The sequence below is a fragment of the Zootoca vivipara genome, chromosome 5 (assembly GCF_963506605.1).
Source record: "Zootoca vivipara chromosome 5, rZooViv1.1, whole genome shotgun sequence".
NCBI classification, from domain to species: domain Eukaryota; kingdom Metazoa; phylum Chordata; class Lepidosauria; order Squamata; family Lacertidae; genus Zootoca; species Zootoca vivipara.
Window position 1 is genome coordinate 48525210 of NC_083280.1, and position 17408 is coordinate 48542617.

Sequence of the window (17408 nt, forward strand, 5' to 3'; positions counted from 1 at the left end):
ATCGGTGGGGAGGAGGCATACCACCGGTGACTAATCAAAGGCATCTCCAAAAAAGATACCTTTGACACGATCTGGTCTCCCCTTTTCTGTTTTATTGAAGAAGAACAGGACATTTTAATGCTACCACCATCACAGAGGTGTCTGTGGAGGGGATGTGTTTATTGAAATTGCTCAGTTGTAGCTTTAGTTTCTTATCAATGTTCTCTACAAGCTGTAAATATGATCTTTTAGTTTATTCTGAACATAATTCTGCTGCTTAAGGGAACAAAATGTATTGGAGTCAATTAAAATCATGAGATGTTGAATTTTAAAATACCTCCTTTCATGCATTAGAAACTGGATCAGGATCTTAATGAAGTGAAAGCTCGTGTTGAAGAACTGGACAGAAAATACTATGAAGTGAAGAACAAAAAAGATGAACTACAGAGTGAGAGAAAGTTAGTAATTTTTTTAAGGGTTGACATGACCTATGTTGTGTGAATATGTACACTGATGTATATAAATATTGATTACTCAGACATTAATAAATATGGTTTCATTGTTTAACTATAATCAGTATAGGGTACAATCCATTGGGCGACCTCACACTCAGGATACATTGGATACAGGACACACTCAGGATACAAAAGGAGGAAACATTGTATTACTGATGACTCCTGCAATCCCCATGCCACCTTCGACATTGTTCTGAAGGGTCTCTCAACTTTCTGGAGCTGGTTTTAGCAGGTTACTGAGAGTTGCAGAAGGGAAGAGGGACTGAAAAAATCCACTCATCCTCTAATGTTAGTGCACACAACTTATGAATCAAAATTCCTTCTGTCAGTGGAAGGGGACCAGTTGGATTTATCCATGTAACAGAAGAGTGCACTGTACCTGGAAGCAAGGATTGAACTGTTATACTCCAGCCCATGGAGTTGTATCATAAAATCTGTGTAAAGATAGAAAACAATTATGGAGTGGAATATAGCTTCTTGAGAATCTGAGCTTTCATATTTTCCAGAGATTATAGCCATGATAGTTCTGGAGAAATGTTCGAGAATGTGTAAGCACTGTTTTACTATCAGAGGGAACCTGATTCATGGATTCTAGCAATTAGGGCCTGGTTTTTAACTCTGTTTAATTCCAGGTTCCTACATATGATGGCTGTTCTCCAGCTTTCCCTTGCACTTCTTTTAGTACTCCAGCTATTTCAAAAATATTCTAAATTTCCCAAAATGTGAAACCTGGAGGCAGGGGGCTTGCATGAAGTACTGTCTATCTGATTTTTTGTTCTCCAACCTTGGTGGCAAGGATTTTTGTTGTGTTAGAAAAAAAGAATGATACTTTAAGAGATATATTACACATTGTCTCTTCTTGTTAGGGAATAGTAAATCAGTTTGAGGAGCTATACACTGTAGAAGAGATTTAACAAAAGAGTTAATAGCGTAAAAAAATGCTTGCAGAAATGACAGGCATAGGCAAACTCGGCCCGCCAGATGTTTTAGGACTACAGCTCCCATCATCCTTGCTAACAGGACAAGTGGTCAGGGATTTTGAGAATTGTAGTCCCAAAACATCTGGAGGGCCGAGTTTGCCGAGGCCTGGATTAGGACAAGGTTATTAGAGACCTTGTAATACCACTACCCTTATCTGGTATTTTATTCTGTTTTTCCTTGAAAATACGTTTTGTAATATGGAAGTGTTCTATTTTTCCAGTTACTTGTGGAGAGAAGAGAATGCAGAACAGCAAGCTCTTGCTGCAAAACGGGAGGACTTGGAAAAGAAACAGCAGCTTCTTAGAGCAGCAACAGGAAAGGTGAGATTCATAGCATGTTGTCATAATTATGATAGAGATTTTCAGAAACCAGTATTGCAAATGCTATAGTTCTTTTTCCTTCTGAAGAATTTTGTGGGGAATGGTCAGGCCAAAAGTAAAAATCAAAACTGTCTAAAGACAAATAAAAAGGTAAAGGGACCCCTGACCATTAGATCCAGTCATGACCGACTCTGGGGTTGCAGCGCTCATCTCGCGTTATTGGCTGAGGGAGCCAGCGTAAAGCTTCCAGGTCATGTGGCCAGCATGACAAAGCCGCTTCTGGCGAACCAGAGCAGCGCACGGAAACGCTGTTTACCTTCCCGCTGTAGCGGTACCTATTTATCTACTTGTGCTTTCAAACTGCTAGGTTGGCAGGAGCTGGGACTGAGCAACGGGAGCTCACCCTGTCACAGGGATTCGAACCGCTGACCTTCTGATTAGCAAGCCCTAGGCTCTGTGGTTTAACCCACAGCGCCACCTGCGTCCCTTTCTAAATACAAATACATTTCTAAATACATTTATTTCTAATGACAAATACATTTGTATTAAAACAACTGTTTGTGACTTACCAAGCTTTGGAAATACAAACCAAACTTTGGTTTTTTAAATTAGCTTCTGTGATCACCAATCACTTGCTTAAGTGCATGCATTTGCCCTATACTTAAACTTCAGTAGCTGTGTATATTAACTTTTCTGAACAAATAATGGATTCAGTGTTGTGTGCATTATAATGATCACTGCATAATTTTGTCCTGTTGGTATAAAACTGATAATAACTAAAAGTGGAGGAAATCCTTAGAGAGAGGAAAAAATATTGATGGGGTTTACACTATTTCCTCAAAGTATAGGAAGCTCAAGTAATTCTGCTTTATTATGACAGGCTATTCTAAATGGCATTGACAGCATAAACAAAGTCTTGGAGCATTTCCGTCGCAAAGGCATTAACCAACATGTTCAGAATGGCTATCATGGAATAGTAATGAATAACTTTGAGTGTGAGCCTGCTTTCTACACCTGTGTTGAAGTTACTGCAGGAAACAGGTATAGTTCTGATTAGTAGGCTTTTTTCCTGCAGAAATGTTCGATGTGAACATACTAACTTTAAACCATTGTCTGCTGGCACTTAAATTGGTGAATTGGGCTTTTTTTCCTAATAAATATTAGTGCATAAAACTTTTTCGTTCCATAGGATTTTTTTCTTGGTAGTGCTTGATGGCATGTAGGAGGGGAGAGAATGCTGTTTTAATTTAAGATAAAACATTACATTCATTCATTCATTCAACTTTGTTCTCTCTCTTTTCATGTTAGGCTTTTTTATCATATTGTAGATTCTGATGAAGTTAGTACTAAGATATTAATGGAGTTCAATAAAATGAATCTACCTGGAGAAGTAACTTTTCTGCCTCTGAACAAGCTGGATGTTAGAGATACTGCATACCCTGAAACCAATGTGAGTGCCCTCATCGTCTTCTTTAAATAGCAAATTGGCCTGCTAGGCCTACATACTTGTAATCATTTCAGTGCTATTCTGGCCACAAATAAAATGATTGCAAAGGTGGATGCAACCTGTATTTCATATGTTATGTCCCCGCATGTTCCCATTCTAAAGCTGTCTTTTAGCCAGGTTATTTTCCTTTAATTTAAGGGAATCATTGTGTTATTTTACTTACATTCTAGATTATTATATTCTACATTTCAATTATTTGTATTTTTGGTACCAGGTTGGCTTTTTTATCGTATACATTTTGTACGTGAAAATAAATGCAGTACTCTTGTACTTCTTATTTAACTGTTTAATATTCTTACTTTCAGGATGCTATTCCTATGATCAGTAAACTAAGATACAATCCAAGATTTGATAAAGCCTTCAAGCATGTTTTTGGAAAGACTCTTATTTGTCGTAGTATGGAAGTGTCTACCCAGCTGGCCAGAGCTTTTACCATGGATTGTATTACTCTGGAAGGTATGACTTAGGTTCAATTTTATTTGCAAAGGAAAGGGATTTCACAGTTTACTTGGGTCTTTGTCAACTATTCAACAGAGCATATATAATTCATTGTGTTCTGATAAGCTGAATTTGTTGTGTACTAGTTCTTTCCCAAACTCTGTTCTGGCAATATATTGAAAGGGCCAGTTCATACAAATGTAATTGCTTGATTTTTAGAATAACTTAGGTAGAGCTGTAAATGTTTTTCATTAAGTGTTAATAATAATTTTAAAGTAGCAGAAGGGGAATCTCCAGCCCATAGGCCTTACTAGTTCTTCTAAGCCAGGCATGTCAAACCTGCAGCCCTCCAGATGTTTTGGACTACAATTCCCATCTTCCACAACCACTGGTCCTGCTAGCTAGAGATCATGGGAGTTGTAGGCCAAAACATCTGGAGGGCCACAGGTTTGACATGCCTGTTCTAAGCCTTTCAATTTGGCCAACAAGGCCATTTCAACCAATTCACACTCACCTGCCCTACATCAGATTAGCATCTATTCTTAACAAATATATTCCCCACCCCCAGGTGATCAAGTCAGCCACCGAGGAGCTTTGACTGGGGGTTATTATGACACAAGAAAGTCTCGACTTGAACTGCAGAAAGATGTAAGAAAGGTGGAAGAAGAACTAGGAGAACTTGAAGCAAAGCTCAATGAAAACCTGCGAAGAAACATTGAAAATATCCTTCATAGTGCTTGTTCACATGTGGAGGATGTTGTTGGTGGATTGCTTATTTGCCTGTTTCTCAGTAAAATAACTGCATTTTGTGTAAGAGAATGGATGACTGAGGTACAAATAGTGTGTGAATGCTGTTGGTAGTTTTGTATGTCTCTCAGTGTACATGCATTTGTCTTCTGCATAAAGGCGAGTAAGAGATGACATAATAGAAGTTTATAAAATTAACCCTGGCATGGAGAAAGTAGATAGAGAAAAGTGTTTTGTTGATGTTGTTTTTCTGTTTCATAACACTAGAACTCATGAACAACAAATGAAGCAGTGTTGGAAGATTCAAGATGGGTAAAAGAAACTACTTCTTCATGCAACACATGGTTAAACTGTGGAACTCACTCCCACAGGAGGCAGTGATGGCCATGAACTTGGGTGGCTTTAAGAGCAGTGGCCAAATTCATGAAGGAAAGGGCTATCAATGGTTCCTGGCCATGATGGCTATGCGCTTCCTCCACAGTTGGAGGCAGCAGTTGCTGGAAACCACAGGAGGGGAGAGTGCTCTTGTGCTCGAATCCTGCTTGCTGGTTTCTGACAGGCAACCATTCAGCCACTGTAAGAACAGGTTGCTGGACTAGATGGGCCATTGGCCTGATCCAGCAGGCTCTTCTTCTGTTCTTATGCTTTGGTCACTGTTCGGGAAACTCAGAAGTGCTGGTTGCTGTTAAGAAAAAGTAGTGTAGGTGTAGTCTGTTGCTGAGAATCTGTCAAGATTTGCTCAGCCTAGAAGAACAGAAAAAGGGGCCCTAACAGGATATTTGCAGAGAGTAACTCTTCACCAGTAGTGTTATAGAAACTGAACAAATATGCCAGGAGCTTTGCTCAAAAAGTGCATATGAGATTGTTTTTGCTGGGTTTGTTTGTGGTCAAGTCTGATAGGTGATTAGCTTGTAAGTACAATTTTCAGCCACATTGTAACTTGCATTGCATTTGTTTATGGAAGGTTGTGGCATGTAGTATTTCTGTCCATGTTAATATCCTATGATTTGTAAACAGCCTTTATTGCTGTAAAAGGATTCAATTTTTTAAGACCAACAACATACTGATTTTATATCATTCATAATATTCACGATGATCAGAATTTTTCCTTAGCACACTGCATGGATTAATAATGAAATTGACCAGCTAATGAATCAGATGCAGCAGATTGAAACCCAACAAAGAAAATTCAAAGCTTCCAGAGACAGCATCTTATCAGAGATGAAAATGCTGAAAGAGAAGAGACAGCAGTCAGAGAAAACATTTATGCCTAAGGTATGGGATCTTAGATTTGTAGAGTTGGAAGGGACCATGAGAGTCATCTAGCCCAACTCCCTGCAATACAGGAATATTTTGCTCAATGTGGGGCTCGAACTCACAGCCCCGAGATTAAGAGTCTATTGCTCTACTGATTGAGCTATCAACAGTTGACTCGCAGTGGCTGGTTTAATGGACTAGAGCAGCCACTGGTGCATCCACAGCCCAGTCACTTGTGCCAGTCATGGCGGCAGCAGGGGAAAACACCCCTTTGCTAGGCCAGTTCCCTGGCTGCATCAGGCTAATTGCCATCATAAGACAGCAGTAGGGCCGGCTCAGAATCCAGCAGAGCCTGTGATTACAAGTGGGCATCCCCCCGATGGAGCTTCCCCAGCAGCAGAGTCTAGTAAAGGGCCACCTCCGCTCCATCCAAACCCCCTCCAGCATGACAGTTCAAGGGCTTTGATTGCTCTTCCTGCACAGCAGGTTATACTTTCATTATACTGAGTGATCAGTGTGCTATCCAGTTGGTTAACTGGTTTAAAAAAGAAAGAAAAGGAATCAAGTGAAAGAATAGTAATGTTTAGGATTATTTCTCAATCCAGTTTCATATTCCCTGAGAGTCCCTAAGGCTGCAGAGTAGGATTTTACTTCTGAGTAGGTACATATATGAGTGAGATCACTTATTGCGTTTAAGCCTTTTTTATATGGCATTTGCTGCTAGGTCACATAATTAGATAAATTGGAAGGCATCTTTCATGATACTCACATTTAATTTTTTTTTCTTTAGCAACGCAGCTTACAAAGTTTGGAGGCAAGTTTACATGCCATGGAATCAACCCGGGAGTCTTTAAAAGCAGAACTGGGAACAGACCTGTTGTCGCAGCTCAGTTTGGAGGACCAGAAGCGAGTTGATGCACTTAATGATGAGATCCGACAGCTACAGCAAGTAAGGACACTTAAAATGAAAAATAAAATTGCTGTGATTAAGAATGTTTGGAAATTATTTACAAAAGCCTGTTCCAAAAGTCTATTCCTTCCGCACTTAAGTGGTAAGAGGAGAATTAAAACCTAATTCAGTTGGTTGGTTCGCGTCCTTTTTCAGTTGGTAGCAAAAATAGTGTGATACCAACGTTCGTCATGCATAGAGCTGACCCACTGAAATCAATGGATGCCCATAGATTTCAGTGGGGTGGCTAGAATGTACTTATAAAATATGTATGTAAATAGTGGAGAGCATAAAGCATTTAATGAAATACCAGTAAACTGTTTTAGCTGATAATTTTATTTTTGTAAACTACTTTGAGGTTTTATTAACATCAAGTGATATATAAATACTGTGAAATAAAGTTATTTTTTTAAACAACCAGCCAACAATATTTACCGGTAGTGGTTTTTGTATATCCATATGTATTTCTTGGTTTATAGGAAAACAGACAGCTTTTGAATGAAAGAATCAAACTTGAGGGGATAATCACACGAGTCGAGACTTATCTCAATGAGAATTTGAGAAAGCGCTTAGACCAAGTTGAACAAGTAAGATATTTTATTTTGATCCACTCCATTCTTAACATTAAAAAAAAACTATTTTAAAATCATCAAAGTGACTCGGTATTTACTGGTGTGTCTCTTAATTAGTGGATGCTCACATAATATTTATTGAACTGCCAACATTCAACAAATTTTGGAGAATCCAATGACACAAATATAAATTTTCTTTATGCAATTTTTGGTATGAAGCTGCAATCTATATATTTCTAATCAATTATAAAAATGAGCTATTCAATAATAATATACAGTGGTACCTCAGGTTAAGTACTTAATTGGTTCTGGAAGTCTGTACTTAACCTGAAGTGTACTTAACCTGAAGTGAATTTTCCCATGGAAAGTGGATTAATCCGTTCCAGACAGGTCTGTGGAGTACTTAAATTGAAAATACTCAACCTGAAGCGTACTTAACCTGAGGTATGACTGTAATTGTTTCTGGAAGTCCGTACTTAACCTGAAGCATACTTAACCTGAAGCGAACTTTCCCATTGAAAGTAATGGAAAGTGGATTAATCCGTTCCAGATGGGTCTGCAGAGTACTTAACTTGAAAGTACTCACTTGAAGCATACTCAACCCGAGGTATGACTGTATTGTAAACCATGAAAAGTAACCTCTTCTATGTAGTATAGTCTATAGTTTACTTATAGCTGAACTTGCATGCTGTTAACATTTTGCATTTTTAGGAGCTGAATGAGCTGAGAGAGACAGAAGGTGGCACTGTTCTTACAGCAACAACATCAGAGCTTGAGGCTATCAACAAACGAGTGAAAGATACTCTGGCACGCTCAGAAGGTTGGTAATCAAGAGAAGGTGTCATCTAGTATATTTTATTAAAATATTCTAAAATACAGTTAACTTTAAAAAAGTATTCCAAGAACAATTAACTTATCAAAGATTATAACATTGAAAGAGTATATAGTACAAATAGTACAAAGAAGGATGAAGAATAACTAGAACTGGTACCACAAGCTTGGACACATTAGCTGTGCTTCCCATTAAGCCCTCCAAAATGATACAAACTATAAAAGCATATTGTACTCCCTTAGTGCAACGGATTCCATGGCTGCTTTCTGAAGCTGCTGCTAGAAGTTGTAGTAGATGCTGTGCTTGACATAATCCTAACATACCTTCATTTCTTTATACTGGCACATCTGGATTTTCTTGTCTTGTTCTTCATCACCTTTGGGAGTTTATTAACAACATTCCAGAGTACATTCCCTTCCCACCCCGGTTATATTTTAAAATAATAAATATTATTAATAACGATTTATCAATGTTCTGCATTTTCTTTGAATATCATGTTGTAAGGCTCAATTTCAACTATACGTTTTTATACTATTCTTTGATTTGATATACTAGATCTGGACAATTCAATTGATAAAACAGAAGCAGGAATAAAAGAACTCCAAAAGAGCATGGAGCGCTGGAAGAACATGGAGAAAGAGCACATGGATGCTATTAATCATGACACAAAAGAGCTTGAAAAAATGACCAACCGGCAAGGCATGCTTCTGAAGAAGAAGGAGGAATGTATGAAGAAAATCAGGGAATTGGGATCACTTCCCCAGGAAGCGTTTGAAAAATACCAGACTTTGAGCCTGAAGCAGGTAACAAAAGTGTTAAGTGTTCATCTCCAGAGCATAGCTGCCAAGTTCTCCCTTTTTTAAAGGGAATTTCCATTATGCTGAATAGGCTTCCTCGCGAGAAAAGGGAAAACTTGGCAGCTATGCTCCAGAGACAGTGAGCGGTGGTTCATACCGTGCTCTGATGGATTGTCTCAACTCTTTTTGCAGCTATTTCGCAAACTGGAACAATGCAACACAGAACTGAAAAAATACAGTCATGTCAATAAAAAAGCTCTAGATCAGTTTGTGAACTTCTCAGAGCAGAAGGAGAAGTTGATAAAACGTCAAGAAGAGTTGGACAGGGGCTACAAGTCAATCATGGAGTTGATGAATGTCCTTGAACTCAGAAAATATGAAGCTATCCAGCTGACTTTCAAACAGGTATTATTTGGCACCCATTGTGAGTGGCAAGGCTGTTTGACATGCTTTGAATTGCATGTTGGAAACAATTGTATAATGTATTTTGCATGTGTTCATATTTGTAAAGTTCATAAATTGTCAACTTATTTTTACAAGCAAACTGAGGTTACTGAAATCTTAGCAAGAACTTATTCACTCTATGAAAAGGTCCTAACAGAGGCATATGTCTCAGACTAGATTCTAACCAGATTGAATTTGTAGGTGCTAGAATTTTTTTATACTGTACTACGTTTACCACAATTGCTATGAGTTTGATACAGGATAAACCTGCCTTGATCTCACCAAACACAGTATTGGAGACTCTGTTTGCATATCAATGCTCTACACAAGAGAAGGGATCCTGAGCCAATCCAGATTCTCTACCCCCCCCCCCCCCGTGGACATGTGGAGGAGCTTTATGTACATATGTTGTTGCAAACATAGGGTCCCTTATACACACAGGGTATATGGAGCCAGCCCATACAGTCCCGTCTTTTGTCACTCAAGTTTTTTCTTTTGCTACAAGCACCAGTGGCAAGCACCAGTTTGTGCTACTTTATTGTGTTTAGTGCACTTTGGAAATACTGAATCAGCAATTATTAGAGTAATTCTTTAATTGGGTGATGTGATTTTCTAGGATGAACTCTTGTGGCGATACTTTACCAAAGTAGCTTTTGGAATCCTTTTAAATTACTTTTACAAATATTTGTCTGTCAGAAAAAGCCTTCGGGTTATTTGTGCAAAGATTAATGTGGTTGAATTACACTTTCTCAAGGTCTCAAAGAACTTCAGTGAAGTCTTTCAGAAGCTGGTGCCTGGGGGGAAAGCTACACTCGTGATGAAGAAAGGTGATGTGGAAGGCAGCCAATCTCAAGATGAAGGTGAAGGTGGTGCTGAGAGTGAAAAGGGATCAGGATCTCAAAGTAGTGTTCCTTCTGTAGACCAGTTCACTGGAGTTGGGATTAGGGTAATGGAATATTTTAACTTAAGATCTCATGACCACAAATTATATTATGGTAATGCTTACGAATTAGCAGTAACTAACCTTTCGTTGTTCCTGCAGGTGTCATTTACTGGCAAACAAGGTGAAATGAGAGAGATGCAGCAGCTTTCTGGTGGACAGAAGTCGCTTGTGGCTCTAGCCTTAATTTTTGCTATCCAGAAATGTGACCCAGCGCCGTTTTACCTCTTTGATGAAATCGATCAAGCCCTAGATGCCCAGCATAGAAAGGCAGTTTCAGGTAGAGTCTTGGGTATTTTATTGTTCAACACAATGCTACATATTACTTCTCTATCTAATTGCAGTTACAAAGAAAGTTTCTCATAAGAAAAATAATTGGGATTATAGTTTCAGTATAGCTGCTTAATGTGGCATATGTGCATCTTGTAGCTGTCCTTCTCCGGGCTACAGAAGTGAACTGTTATGCTTTTTGGGAACATGGCTGTTTCACTGTAGCTGAAGGAAGGAACACAGAGAGATAATTTGCCACTTCAAGTTGACCAGTTTCCTAGCTCTGTGGATTCCCCAGATATGTCTGGGTCTCACTGATGGTAATGGCATTGTAATAGTAAGGCAGAGTATGACTTCTAGAAGGTAATCTGGCTTTACTAAGATGTGTAAACTGTGTAAACCATATCAACTGACCTGGGCTCTGCATTTGGGGCCCTTCTTCGTGTGCCTCCTCTACATGACATCCAGAGGACGGCAACATGCGAATGGGCCTTTTCTTCCAAGTATTTGTAGAATACTCTCCCCAGGGAGATTAGTCTGGTGCCTTCCTTTTATATTTTTAGATACCAGGCAAAAACATTCTTCTTCAACCAGGCCTTATTGCTACTGCTTCCATCAACCTTGGAAAAGTTTTCATAGTGGCAGCCCCAGTCCTGCTCTGGCACATTTTCTGGAAAGACAAAAGAGCAGTGCAGCAGCCAGTAAGATGGAGTTACCCCTTGATTTCTTGACTGGTAGATTCCCAATTATATATTTCTTCCAAGTCCTTCCACATTTATTCCATACATGATGAATCAAATGCTGACCAAATCAAGCTCCTATGACAGTTTGCAGGATAGCCATGTGATGCCCACTCAAGCAAATTGCTGAAATTTGGTTGCATTTTAATATCACACTTTAATATTTTGTTATGTACCAGAACTTGCTGCATTTTATTACTTACCCACTTAAGAAATGTCTGGAAAATTATTTCAATGGTCATTGATAAATTTGTTTTACTTCCCCAGATATGATCATGGAATTGGCAGAACATGCTCAGTTTATTACCACAACTTTCAGGCCGGAACTGCTTGAGTCTGCTGATAAATTTTATGGTGTAAAATTCAGAAATAAGGTATGCAATTATAAAATGTGTTAAATAAATTATTGTAGGCAATGGCTGAAGTCCCTCCGAAGCATGATGGGGCACTCTGTTACCATAAATAATAAATCTGGAACTTGCTTATAAATCACTTTATTAACAATGCAGGCACATGTCAAAGGCTGTGATGGCCTCTGACCCATTTCTAGTGACTTGATTTCTAGTGTTTGCATAGATTTCAGCTTCATTTGACTGACTGAAGGCAAGGGTAGTACTGCACAGATGTCTAGATACACAGACATTTTGGAACATATGACTGGAGGGTTTTTATTTTTTACCTTTATTATTTTTAGTACAAAGTACGTGCTGTCCTTCTTCTAGGCAGCTTTCTGTAGATGACAGTCTAAAAGTAGGAGAGTATGCACTCCATTCTATTAAAGATCCTGTGCTAAGAGTTTGAATTGTGCTGTTGGTGTAAAATACGTAACTCTGTCATTTAGAGTGCAGACCAAAGCCGTGATATGTCACACTTGCAAGTGGTGTGTGTGGATGGGATGGTCACCCTCCACCAGCCCAGAACAGCCCCACTGACTGTGAAGTGTAGCTCTATTAACTTGGAGCTCCCCTTTTCTTCCACTGAATGTGCAGGCTAGCAGAAGAACCACTGGCATGAAGGTTCAAAACAGGGTGTTTGAGCGCTGCCCCGCTGGCCTCACTTGATGGCCTGTACCCACCCCTGGGAGGGACAAGCTTGTGGACACAATGGTTGCTTTGCCACTTCATTGTTTTGCACTGCTGCCCAGCCAGGGTTTGAATTGCTCTGGCTGATTATTTTGCTCTGCCTTTGCTGCTCATAGGTGGTGGGATCAGGTAAGCTCTGACTAATGGAAATCTTGTTCTGACACTCACCACTCCTGTTTCTGAGACATCACAAGGCAGTGCCCATCCACTTTCAAATACAGGCATCTCCCCGCTTATGCTGGGGTTACATTCCAGGGCCCTGAAAATATTTTGTAAGTGGGGCTAAAAAGCCTCCAAATGCCCGTTTCCCCCTGCTGTCTAGCAATCTCTCTCTCCACACCTAGAGTTAAAGTTCTGGGGCCGGCTGGAGAGTGGAGGTTACACAGAGAAGTGGCTGCTGTGCTACTCTGCACGTCAGTTGCTGGGTGGGGAGAATGAGCAGGCTAAACAAAGCCCTGCTGTATCTCTGATCTCTTTGGGGCTTCCTCCACCCTAACTGGGCTCTGGGGAGGGTCTCCTCACTGGCCACACAAGGACTCTCCAGCTGTCTCCTGCCATTTCCTGGTTTTAATCTCTTTATTTCCTGGCACCGTGCATATTTGTGGTCACGTGCAAGTTGATTGTGTGTAAGTGGGAGGATGCCTGTACATATTTGCAAGCATAAAGGTTAGAAATGGAAGCTGGATTTAGGACTCAATATTGCATTGCCGAGCTTTTCCTGCACATTTTCAAAATGTAAGAGTAGAATGATTTTGTCTGGCTCATACATTAATTACAGTGTTACAAATTTTATGTTGAGGGAGAGTGTTTCATAAACACCATGGAGCTGTTATGTTGGCTGGAATCTTCATTGATTGTCATGCTGTATTTTTTTTCTGATTTAGGTCAGTCATATTGATGTGATCACAGCAGAGATGGCCAAAGACTTTGTGGAAGATGATACTACTCATGGCTAAGTGGCAGAGAGCATTCAGCCTGTTGGGAAAGTCTGTAAAATATTTGTTTCTACACTGGGCAGCTGTGTAAAATCTGAAATACATTGTGACTGTTCAAAAGCTATTTTAACATAGGTTAATGGAGCATCTGAATATTATGACTTCTGTATACATTGGATTCCATTTTACATATGTGCTGTTAAATTCTTTTATAAAATACCTGTTAATTTTACCTTCATACTATACCTGCAGCTTGGAAAATGTATTTTAATGTGTCTTTTTTGCTGTTTTAACTTTTTGGAGTTTTAAATGTCAGTTCTTCCTTCGCAGTGACAATTTTAATGTTTATACTGCCTCACATGGTTTTTTAAAATAGCTTCAATAAAATAATTGTTTTTAATGCTGTAATTTAGATACATGTTCTTGATACTGGGAACTGCTATACTGTCTACTATCACTTCATGTACAATGCAGTTTGTTTATGTGTATGGAGATCAATATTTGGCAATAGAGCTGAGATGAATTTACTCCTGGCTTGTAGGTCACTGGCTTTTTAGATGCCATGAAAGGTTACAGAGATTGGTTGTAGATCTTTATGTAAGCTTCTGCTTGTCATTTATGGGCTTCAGTGCCTCACAATCAGATAGGTTTTGTATTCTGTCATCTTTACTCTTTTTATAGCTTAGGAATTCATGCAACTCTGAACACCTATCCTGCTCCACTTCAAGTTAGTTATAATGCACAGCATCTTCTGGTTAAATGAAACAACTCACATTTCTACCGTTTTGATTGCTAGACAGCATGGGATGGAAAAATTTGATTCTACATAATTTGATGTATTAGTGCAACATACTTACTCTACAGATGTTTTACAACAGGTGTGGGGAAACTTTGGCCTTCCAGTTATTATTGAATTACAACTCCCATCAGTGCTAGCGAAGTTGTCCAACGGCCAGGGATTATGAAAGTTGTAGTTCAGCAGCAACTGGGTCATTCATATAGATTCTCCCACAAATTATATCTAAGATTAAAATCATGAGTTATCCCAATCTATGAGTGACTCCACAAGTATGTCACCTCCTTTCAGGTTTCAGTATAGCCATGTCAAAGAGAGATAAGTTTACATCCTTCACACATGATATCATTGCAGAAGTGGAGCACTCTGGAGAACAAGACTTATGTGAGAATTTACCGTACCTCAAAGTACCTTCCTTGATAATCTTCAATTGTGCAAAGCAAGCAAGCAAACAAAAACAAAAACCCATTCAGATGCATTAGCTGTGCTGCATTAGCAGGAAAAAGATATTAGTTTGGTTTAATACTGACCCCCTCCCCTAGTAATTTCGGATTGTAGCCAAGAAATGTAGGATTAGTTCCATGTTTATGTCTGACTAGATTCAGATGGGGATCCAAAATATATTATTTGCTATTGGCAGAGCCAAACTAGCAGCTGGTGGCATTGTAAAATAAAACTTTTAGAATGCCAAGCCAGGGATGCAAGCCAAGGCTTCATTTAGTGTTGCTCAAGTAAACAATCTCTTAATACTTCAAAGTGTTTTTAAAATCTGCATAGGTTTACTTTCTTTTTTACAAAATACAGCTTTTAAGGAGCAGTAAATACTTTTTTAAAAATAAATTGCATTGTTGAAGCTGTTGCACGATAAAAACATTTTCCCTTAGTGTCACTATTGTATCAGATTCAGATTAGGCATTAGCACGCGGCATTCTTGGCAGGTGAGCAGCCACCCCACCCCACCTGCTCAACATGTTTTAATTTGTTTTAAACTGTTTTTCATGTTGTATTTTAAATTGTTGTAACCTGCCCTCATCCTTATAGGTGAAAAAATTTATTATTAATAATAATAAAAAATAAAAGTCAGAAAGCTGTGTTTGGGCTTTGTAAGATAACAGCATTACAGTTAGGTCCTTTCCAAAGAACACGAAACAAGGGTAAGCACTGCAATTCTGGAATTTCTTACTTCTTGGAATATAGTGAGGTGAGCCCAATAGTATTTTCAAATCTTCTCCATTCTTTTGTGAAACAGGGGGCAGGGGACATTCCTATTATCAGGAGCAGATAATATATAATAACTTCACCTCAACTCAGAATCTGTGGATTCTGCTCGAAAATTCTCCAGGTTTTTACATGTTCTCTGAATATTTGATAATGAGCTGGTTCCCCCATACTAGTACAGTATTTGGTTAATACACAATGGATGGTTTTTAGTATTGACAAGTGTTAGTTGTTACACAATGGTTTATCATCCTTGTTTTCAGTCTCTTGGTCATCAGGGATTCATTTCCACATCTGCCAAGGATTCCCTGCATATCTGGTCACAGAAGTCTTGTACACCACACAGACTTCTAGTGCATGCCTTAGGAGAGGTGCAGGGGAACTTGTAGCCCTCCAGATTGGTTGGATTACAACTACCATTCCTGTCAATTGGCTGTGCTGATTGGGGCTGATGGGAGCTGGAGTGGGCACAGATTCTATATCCAAGTTCTAGAAGTACTGATTGTGGAGCAGAACACATCCAATTTTAATGTTGGTGGACAAACTAATTTCAGACATGAGATTAATTGAACCTGGCAGGCATAAAGTGTGCATTCTACCACTGAGCTGTGGCCCCTATCCTCCTGGTAGGCTTAATTAGTTATAGAATCTGATTTCAATGCCAGGGCTGAATCCTAGAATGGATGTGCAGAACTTCTCGACACTTGATTATGGATAGGCAAATCTCTCAATCTTTGTTTCTCTCTGTTTTCTCATTTTTCAAAGCTTAAATTCCATTCTCCACATTTCCACTTTACTGTGTGAATCTTATTCAAAACCCTCATGAAAACCCATCATTTTAGCATGATACTTGATTGTATCCAGTTTTCCCTAATACATTTTTGTAAAGCAATTTCCCATAATAAATACATTTTAAAGCACACTTTACCCCCAGAAGATGCATTTTTGCAACATTACAGACCTGCATTGCAAAATTCAGAGGTCAAATTTGAAGGATGGCTGTGTTTTGGTTCTTTTATTGTTTTTGAAAGTGTGAATTTGCTGAATTCTCCTTTAAATGCAAACAATCAAATCCCCCACCCCATCTCTACGACTAACCAATTTAGTGTTTTGTTTTATTTTGTTCTGAAAAAAAGCATGCTAAACTGCATCCCTTCCTCATCTAATTGATTGGCTGAGAAGTGTGTGGTAACAGCATATTTCAGCATCATTGGGGAGTTCTCAGTGTAGCTTCTAGTTTCCTTTTTGATGCCATATCCACTCCTCAAGTACGGTATCCTGGATTCAGTATCTTCAGATCCCACCCTGGACCGGGGAAGAATATAATTTTCCATCAGTCAGCTCCTGCTACTCCCAAATTCCAAGCAACCACCAACACAACAGGCTCTATTTTGTGAAGTGGGCTGCTGGAGCACAAGGAGGAGGAGATCAGTTGGAGTGGGTGTTATTTTAATGGAAAGACAGTGGGCCCTGGTACCATTCTTGGGCTTAGCTTGTGTCCAGAGGTCCCCCGTTTCTCAGTTCTGTGGCCCTGCCTATTGGACTTGATCAGGCAAGGCCTTCTTCCACCTGCCTTGCCCCACCCTCCAGTCTCTGCTGCTCAATTTGTATTGTATTATTTTATGCACTGTGGCATGCCGTTGTTTTATTGATTGTAGTTTCGAAATTATAATCGTTAAGAGTGGGTTTCTGTTTATTTTTTATATGCTGATATTATTCTATACTATACTATTCTAATGATTGTTGAATGTTACTTTATTTGATGTAGATTGCTTATTTTAAAGCTGTTTTATTATTTGTATTGCATTAGATCATTATAAGGTGTACATTCAGCTTGTAAACCGCCTTGAGTATTGTAAGATAGAAAGATGGTATACAAACTAAAAGTGGTGATGATGGTGATGATACTAAGAATTTTTGGCAGCATTTTTGTACAGCCCTACACTTACATTCCTAGAGTGGTTTACAAGAAGAATAAAAACATTTTTGCATTTGCATTTTAATATTTTTTAATAGTAAGAGGAAACCCACAAAACAACAAAAAGCATAAAGCAGCAGGATTAAAAAAATGTATCTAAAAAGATATAAA

General features: G+C 39.0%; 1 protein-coding gene across 2 annotated transcripts in view; it reads left to right on the plus strand.

Annotated features, from left to right (window-relative positions):
* Positions 1–17002, plus strand: part of SMC3 (structural maintenance of chromosomes 3) — a 35748-nt gene extending 18746 nt beyond the window's left edge. For both annotated transcript variants that reach the window (XM_035132801.2, XM_060274730.1), the window contains 16 exons: positions 334–437; positions 1696–1795; positions 2676–2836; positions 3104–3245; positions 3608–3758; positions 4309–4461; positions 5611–5762; positions 6535–6693; positions 7173–7280; positions 7977–8085; positions 8653–8900; positions 9087–9299; positions 10093–10284; positions 10381–10558; positions 11556–11662; positions 13255–17002. In XM_035132801.2, the coding sequence (XP_034988692.1) occupies positions 334–437; positions 1696–1795; positions 2676–2836; positions 3104–3245; positions 3608–3758; positions 4309–4461; positions 5611–5762; positions 6535–6693; positions 7173–7280; positions 7977–8085; positions 8653–8900; positions 9087–9299; positions 10093–10284; positions 10381–10558; positions 11556–11662; positions 13255–13326 (2349 nt within the window). In that variant the 3' untranslated portion in view covers positions 13327–17002. The remainder of the gene's footprint in view (positions 1–333; positions 438–1695; positions 1796–2675; positions 2837–3103; positions 3246–3607; positions 3759–4308; positions 4462–5610; positions 5763–6534; positions 6694–7172; positions 7281–7976; positions 8086–8652; positions 8901–9086; positions 9300–10092; positions 10285–10380; positions 10559–11555; positions 11663–13254) is intronic.
* The last annotated feature ends 406 nt before the right edge of the window (positions 17003–17408 follow it).